Here is a 7873-nt window from a genome sequence, read left to right on the forward strand (position 1 = left end):
AACTGATCAGAAGCATGCCTAGACGACTCCGGGCGGTGCATAGAGCGAAAGGCAAGCATACAAAGTACTAATCCAGCTTGCAATCCAATAAAAAGGGTGCGTTCTTGATTTTTGGCGTGCAAGGTTCAAAGCTGCTACAATGATGCGTCATACGCCAAGAATAATAACTTAACAACTGCTTGAGTGATAGATTCCAGAGTTTGCGGTAATCTTCAATATTGCCGTGGCAATAAATATGCGAAGTTTGAAAGAGATTGAATGACAGAATCGTCCATGAGATGATGAGAAGTGAATTTTGTAAGAACATTGTAGCAGCTTTGAACCTTACTGTATACATGTCTGGGGTCTATTGTACAGTGTCGTAGCGGTGTTGTCATGGTGCCGGGCTCCCATCCTGGCTCTGTGTGTCGTAACCGTGCAGCTTGGTAACCGAGTGGTAATCCTGTTGCACGATCGATCGATACTTGGCAAGTGATCGGGCGACTCTTAGCAACGCGTACGACCGTTACACGAAGGCAATGAGAAACAAATACAGTACCGGCCAAAACTGGAACAATGTTTTTATATATTCTGCATCGACACACATATCTCAGGACTGCATGATTGGATCGCAGCAAAGCTTGGAATGAGAATGGATATGCTATTCATTAACGTGTTTCATAAGCCTCAGCTCGATTCTGAATGGTACTGTTAAGAAATTGTAACGCCAACATTCTGAACCATTTGTTCCAGTTTTGTCCCGACCCCCCAAAAAACACCCCTACAATACTTCCTCATCAAGGTCTCCGGGACGGATGATTTTATCTTTCTGTTTCTTTCACATTTTGTCAATACTATCCTAATCCTTCTTCACAGAGAATATGAAGCCTGTAGCCCCATGTATCATCAAGGAAGCCATAAGGCTCACAAAAGAGGGCTTTTCCACAAGGAAAACAGCTCTCCGCCTCGACATCTCCCATAACACTGTCCGCAGGATCCTTTCCAACAACAAGGAGAACATCCCAGTCAACAAGGGAGGTCGACCCAGAAAGATTCTGGCGAGTGCAGTGGAACATGTCAAGTTGAACCTAAAACGTGGACTCATACAGACTGCTGTTGAGGCCACTCACCAAGCCAACCAACTCAATCCGCAGCCTGTGTCCGTCCGTAAAATCAGGAGGCGTCTTAGAGAAGCTGGATTAATCGCCAAAAAGGTGGTCAGGCGGCCGGCTCTCAAAAAAACACATATTCACGGCCGTCTGCAATTTGTTAAAAAATATCGAGAGTGGGCAGAGGAAGACTGGGCTTCAGTTGTTTGGTCCGACGAGTCCAAAGTCAACAGGATTTGTTCAGACGGGTTGAGATGGGTCTGGGATGATCAGCCAGGGAGGTTAACCAGTCGCACAGTCCAAGGAACAGTCAAGTTTGGCGGTGGCAATGTTATGGTATGGTCGTGCATGTCATGGAATGGACCTGGCTATATAGCCTTGATTGATGACACCCTGGACTCAGAGCTGTATATACAGATCCTGGAAGAGGATCTACACATGTCTGTTGAAGAGTGGGGCATGGCCAAGGACGAATTCATCTTCCAACATGACAACGATCCCAAGCATACAGCCAAGGTCACCAAGGCATATTTGGAGTCAGCCGGCATTACAGAAACCGAGGGAAGGCTTCTCTACTGGCCAGCGCAGTCCCCCGACCTCAACCCCATTGAGCACATGTGGGCGTACCTCAAGAAACAGCTTGCCAAGTACCCAGTGTTTCTCAAAAATATTCGACTTTTATTCGACTCGTGCTAGGCCAATGTAACTGTCGAATCGAATTTCGAATTTCATTCGAATTTTACATTGGCCTAGCACGAGTCGAATAAAAGTCGAATATTTTTGAGAAACACTGCAAGTACCCAACGCCGCCAAAAAGCTGTAAAGAACTGTGGGAAAGAATATCAGTAGAGTGGTACAGGATTCCAGTCGACTATTGCCGCACTTTGATCAGGAGTATGCTAAGGAGACTCAAGGCATTCTATAAGGCCAAGGGGAAGCAAACCAAGTATTGATCATGCGTGCATTCCTGAAAAGAGTATTTTTTTATGTGAAAATAAAGTGAGCGGCCATAACTGGAACGGTTGGTTAGAAATATCAAGAGTGATGTTTCTCAGTATCCACCATTGCTATCGTCTTATAATTCTTTATACATATTCGTTGGTGATGCAACTACGGTTACACTTGTTTTTGTAGCGATATCATGACCATTGGAGGAGATAGGTAATTAATTGTAGAAATATAAAAAATATTGTTCCAGTTTTGGCCGGTACTGTATATACAAAAAATAAAGTACATATGGATATGAGACTTAAGAATCACATAGAAGTCCATAGAGTCATTAGGTCCTTCTCGAATTTTCTATAGCGGTGGAAGAAATAGCAGGGTATAGTTCTCCGAGGTTCCGGAGCAATCAAAGGAACGACTGTGGAGATGTGAAGAAAAAACTCGAATTTTACTAAAACATATGAACTTTTTGTTGCGCACTGTATATTTGAAAATATCTACAAATGCATATAGTCTCAGAGACACTATGCTCTTAATAAAGAATCGGCACCGAGCGGTGGTGGATTCAGAGAAATGAGGCACTCTATATAAGCAAGACAATATAGTGAATAGGGTTCAAAACCTTCTCAATGCCGTGCTCCATACAGAATTGCGATTGCATAGCAACAATACAAGGTATCAATACAAAACTACGTTGCAATGTTCATCATCGGCAATACCGCCTTCATACCGAGTTTGAAGTCATTCTGATAAACAGTTGTTGTTCACGTAGACAAATCATGAGTGTACGGCGATTATTGAGACAGTTTTAAATCATAGTGTATACTCAATGTGTATATACATACTCCTTTACGATCTTTTCCTAAATTGTAGGTTATAGCGTCTGATAGTTACGCGTTTAACGAATTGCTCCATTCGCTGTGTTTAGGCGCTTTGGTACTTCTGGCTAGACGAAGCGAACAAGGATTTGCATGCTGAACGGAAGCGTCGTATCCGTGATTGTAATTTCGTCCCCACTTGAGAATAGCTCTTTCAGTGTCTTTAACAGGTTTGGACGTGTGGCTTCCTCCAACGGTTTTGGCGCCTGCATGTATAGAGGCTTGCCAGCCAATGAAAAGCTAGGTTTCTTAAGTTGCCTATATCGTCCATATTGGTAAAGTATAGAATTCAGTTTTAAAAATATGCTGAGGTGATGGTTTAACCCTGTTGTTCTATAACCAAGCACAGCAGAAGACTTACACATCGGGCTTTTCCTTAAGGTAGTCCATAAGGTCCTCGAGGGTTTTGCTTCCGTTAAATTCTAGTCTTGTAGCAGAATTACTGCACACAGGACAGTCATCCTTTCGTTGATGCTCAAACGTATAGGTATAAACGCTATCGTTGCCGCTATACATCATATAGTTGTTCAGGTTTTTGGCACATGTGGTCGCAATCTTGAGCGCTTCGTTACAGCATGATGCTAAAAGGTTGGAAATATCCAACTGTCAGTGTTTTGCCTTGTTACCGGGACCTCATAGACACGAAAAGATTATAGCCAGTTAAAAGTTCTGTACCAGCAATAATGGCATTAGTCGCTGCGATGGCGGGAATAATGTTTTTGACGACACCCTGTGTCAAGCTGTAGGTAACCCCCTGGATGTTGTACTGCTTCGCGCGTGCAAGTGCAACCTCATACAGCCACTGAATATCCTTAGGGTCGTCCGTATCCATCTTTCGCTCTAAAAATACAATGAACGTCTCAAGTTAAAGGCGCCTGTCCACGACATAAGAGAGAAGCTGACTTCAAAGAGGGAAACTCACCTCCGTACTTGTTGGGCCATTCAAGGACAGAAGCCCACTCAATACAATGCTCTGGTAAGCGAGGCGTGTTCGCGATGGTGCACAGAGGGAAACCAGTAGGTTTGCTCAGCATATCCATTGAGCATTCATAACAAGAAGTAATTCCTGGAAGAATTACGCGAGCCTGGCCCTTAAATCCTTCCGTTCCTCCGTCAATCAAGGGCTTGATCGAGTCAGGGTTGTCCTCATCCCGCATGCTAACTAACGTTGCGTTGATCCAGCGCCGGGCCTCAATAGAGTCAAGGCCACAGATGATGAGAGCAAACTCCGAATAAAAGTCCTCGTCCTTATCCTGGATCTTACAGTAGTGACTAATAAGGCAAAAAAAAAAAAAAAAAAAGATAGCATTGCTCAGTTCACGTAACCTAAACGGGCCAACACTGTCCTGAAATGTCCTATGGCAAGAAACCTACGGCGTGACATCGACTCCCTGGACGCGTTTGTTGATGAATGCTGCGGCAGTTACAGCCTTGGGTTTGCCCACATCGGCGCGTCTACGAACATGGAACGAACACCAAAAAAAAGTTTGTCAGCAAGGTACTGTTGTCAAGGCAAGGTATTCTTCTAAGAAGCAACATGATCCCCGAGCAGATTACCGAAAGAGGAACTGGCGGTTCAAATTTGAGACATCGATAGTATCCATGTCAATGACATGAATGTCACAGAAACCCGACAGGGCCAGGTTCTTGAGGATTTCGCAACCGAGTCCGCCTGCGCCAATGACAAGAATCTTGCAGCTCTTGATAAACTCCTTGATCTATGTGGGTTATGGAAGAGATTGGATCGTAGAATCAGTGTTCTGATTCGGGTCTGACATCAGTTCTGCATTCGTGTCCATGGATTCATGCACGAATCCGCAGCAGACAAGTACCTCCTCCTGTGGCTCAAACTCTGGGTGAATTAGACTGGTGCGATCGAGCAGCTTGTAGATACCGGCCCAACGCTCGTTGTCAGTGATTGTTTGTGTGTCGGCCATGGTGGAAGTTGCTGTCGATGGGTGTGCAGTTGGTTGGAAGAAAAGTGAAGAAGTGAGCTGACTGTTGCTCAGGACTCATTTTGACACTGTGAGAAATATGGTTTACACTGAACACTGAAACCAACGATTTATTCATGGTTTACAGCTTCCTTGATGTGGTGGTGGCGATGGATGTCATCCTCTGCACTAGGAAATGTGCTGGGCTCGGACTGATACTCATCGCCATGATGGACTTGTTCATCAGCTGCTCGCCCGTATCGTCCTCGTCTGCATCGATACTGCTACGACGACCGACAATATTAACCCCATATTCCTCCTGGTCCACATCGCCCTCCGCCCCTTCTGCTTCTTCCTCGTCGTACTCGTCATATTCGTCGTCATCCTCATCTTCGTCCTCGTCGTCTCCACTGTCATCCTCCCATTCTTGATAGATTCCTTGCATAAAGGGAGCACTCTGGCGCAGACGGTAAGGGTCGAATGGGAAGAAGGTCTCGAGTTCATGGGGGAGAACACCCCCGTTCGCTTGTCCGTTGCCGTTCGCTCCGCCTCCGTTGGATCCATTGCCTGCGGTATTTGCGTTGTAGTTACGAGGGATAAAAATCTTCTTATTTTGCTCCAGGATCGGGTAGATGTACATAAAGTTGAGGTCATTGGAGAGCCGAGCAAACTGCTTAACCACATTACTTGAGCAAATCTACAAAGAATATCAGCGATTCGTATTAATAAAGATCGTTTTGACCAGACAAGATCCAAGGTATGCATTCACACTAAAGCACCAAAGCAAAATCATACCTTCAATGGGTTCAATCGACTGGTCACGATTCGCTGAAGACAGGCGAGTCCTGTATGCCATTGCCGCGTTACAGACTTTTCAGTGTTTTGTTCTGACGTCCCATCCATGCATCCAACAATCATGCCTGCGCTATCAAAATCGTCCTTGCCGCCCTGGACCTTGCTTGCTCCGTCTATCACCAGGACCTTCCACCGGAAGCAGAAGATGTAGAGCAGTGCTTGTACGGCTGCGTAGAAAACTGCGTACCGATCCGCATCCGGCAGGACGTTCGAACCCGTATCGACCCGCTCCACAGTCTCAAGAGCGAACCCGCCCAGCATATCGACCACCATTCCGACCTGACGCACATCGAGATATTTTGCCCGGGCAACAAACGACGACATATAGGCTGCGGCTGCAACTCGGGCGACCTGCGGTTGTGATTTGTCCAGGATTTGCTGTCCAAGGGTGCCGAGAAAGATGTCCGAGAAATAGTTCGACAGGGAGATGTAGTAGAAATGCAAGAACTGCGTATGCCGTGACTTGAACGTGTGCAATACCGTTTTTGTGAAAATGTCCAGAAGTACAAAGAACAGCTGCTGAATCGGCACAGGCGGCTGACCGTCTGATGTCGGTAGGTCGCGGCAGCTCTCAACATATGATTTCAGGTGTGAGAACACCAAGAACAACATGCCATCCAGCTTTTGCGTCATTTCCTTGATGTTGAGAACTGTTACCTCCATGGCATCGGAATCGTCAGAATCTGATCCCGAATAGTCATCCAAGACCGATTCATCGTCACCATTCCCGTCTTCATCCTCGTCGCCTGCGTCGAAATCGTGCACAACCTCGGTGTCCGAGTCCTCGAGCTCCTCTAGCTCTACTTGGATTTCCACCTAAAAAGTATCAAGGTATAAATTCAGGCCCCATTCAGAACACAGAGAAATAGAGTATCCATAGATCTAGAAGAAAAATAAACATCATTTAGCCTACTTACGTCGACCTGAATAATTCGATCAATGACAACGCTCAAAATCTGGGCCCGGAGGACGGGTGCATATTCTGAAACGCGGAGAATATTCTTGACAAAGATAATATGAGCGCTAATGGACTCTCGCTTGTGAGGGAACTCTGCAACGAGCAGTGGGAACAAAGAGGTGGGGCCCGTGGGGATCAGACTAAGAATGTACTTGAGAGCCTGGTGAACACGCTCAAACTGCTGCTCACGACTAATCATGAGTATATTATCTGTCGTTGGCCTGGATCCTGTAAGGATCATACAAAGAAAAATATAAAAAGGCGGTCAGAGTTCGGGTCAAAAGTCGTTTACAAGGAGTGACAGTTGCAATGTGCCAAGGGTACGTACGAGTAGTGAACTTCCGGACCAACATCGACTGGATTGGCACGACATAAAACGCATGCGCTGATACGATATTGCCCAGGAAGGACAGGTAGTTCTGCACAAAAACGTCATCTTGAATAGCCCAATCGATCTGGAGCATCGCATCGATGAGTGCTGAGCAAGATTTATCCAGCAAGGATATGCATTGCGACATCGCTTGGATCCATTGCAGCATTTTGGCAGGAGTCAGCGGTGCTGGCTTTGATACGGTCAGTTGTGCAATCAATTCTTCGTACGGCACTGGGTTACCCTAGATCGCGCATAGGACCAACAATGCAGTTGATCAGCAACTGCTATTAACTGAGCACAATTGAGTGCAATTAAGCACAAAAGGTTTTCAAAGCTAGCCAAGGACCCAAGGGACCAAGGCACAATGATAAAGAAAATTCAAATTTGGTGGCAAAACAGGGCCTGCGCGGTATTACCTGCTTCTTTTCCCGAATGGCACTACTGATATAAGTCGTCATCATGATCTGGCCCTGGCGCAACCTCTCAAAATCGGCAACCTGTTCTGAGGAGACCATCGAAGCAGAGGCCATGACAGGGGTCGAAATCGATCTCTTCATGAGCGAGTTAGCAGTTGTGAGGATGTCGGATCCGCTTGATCGTTTGCGGTGGCCACCAGTGATAGAGATGTTGTGATTGTCAGGAGAAGAGATGGTTGTGGTCAGGCTGGGAGTAAAGGCGACCTTGGATGAGAGAGTCGCCGCAGTCGCCCGCGGGGAGTGTGAGACAGGCATGGCAATGGTACTGGTGCTGTTGCTTGTGTTTGTGTCGAGTTGGGCGGGGCTCTTCTTCTTCTTGCTGCGGTTGTTGATAAAGGATTGGACCATTCACTCAATAGAAAAGGA

General features: G+C 46.2%; 3 protein-coding genes across 3 annotated transcripts; 1 reads left to right on the top strand and 2 right to left on the bottom strand.

Moving 5' to 3' along the window:
* Nucleotides 1-1620: 1620 nt before the first annotated feature.
* On the top strand, nt 1621-2157 carry BC939DRAFT_471840 (uncharacterized protein). The gene is made up of 2 exons (XM_051558240.1): nt 1621-1736; nt 1886-2157. Exons 1-2 carry the CDS (start codon nt 1704-1706, stop codon nt 2039-2041), a joined length of 189 nt encoding a protein of 62 aa, XP_051405827.1. The 5' UTR covers nt 1621-1703; the 3' UTR covers nt 2042-2157.
* Nucleotides 2158-2544: 387 nt separating this feature from the next.
* On the bottom strand, nt 2545-4848 carry BC939DRAFT_513537 (uncharacterized protein; the record flags this gene model as incomplete). Its single annotated transcript, XM_051561119.1, has 7 exons — nt 2545-3169; nt 3273-3492; nt 3587-3751; nt 3834-4183; nt 4286-4366; nt 4469-4629; nt 4744-4848. 7 exons carry the CDS (start codon nt 4846-4848, stop codon nt 2980-2982), a joined length of 1272 nt encoding a protein of 423 aa, XP_051405828.1. The 3' UTR covers nt 2545-2979.
* A 139-nt stretch (nt 4849-4987) lies between these two features.
* BC939DRAFT_482617 (RNA polymerase I-specific transcription initiation factor RRN3-domain-containing protein) lies at nt 4988-7762 on the bottom strand (the record flags this gene model as incomplete). The annotated part of the gene is made up of 5 exons (XM_051559135.1): nt 4988-5542; nt 5641-6516; nt 6618-6886; nt 6987-7272; nt 7448-7762. The coding sequence occupies 5 exons, from the start codon at nt 7760-7762 to the stop codon at nt 4988-4990; spliced, it is 2301 nt and encodes a 766-aa protein (XP_051405829.1).
* Nucleotides 7763-7873: the final 111 nt, after the last annotated feature.

The sequence above is a fragment of the Gamsiella multidivaricata genome, assembly GCF_025024155.1.
Source record: "Gamsiella multidivaricata strain RSA 2152 chromosome Unknown BC939scaffold_182, whole genome shotgun sequence".
In the NCBI taxonomy this organism is placed as follows: domain Eukaryota; kingdom Fungi; phylum Mortierellomycota; class Mortierellomycetes; order Mortierellales; family Mortierellaceae; genus Gamsiella; species Gamsiella multidivaricata.

Bases quoted from the DNA above. Each gene is read 5' to 3' on its own strand.
- BC939DRAFT_471840 (XM_051558240.1), top strand. From the start codon at position 1,704: ATGTGGGCGTACCTCAAGAAACAGCTTGCCAAG. The intron at 1,737-1,885 runs TACCCAGTGTTT...AAACACTGCAAG, and splicing joins TCAAGAAACAGCTTGCCAAG to TACCCAACGCCGCCAAAAAG.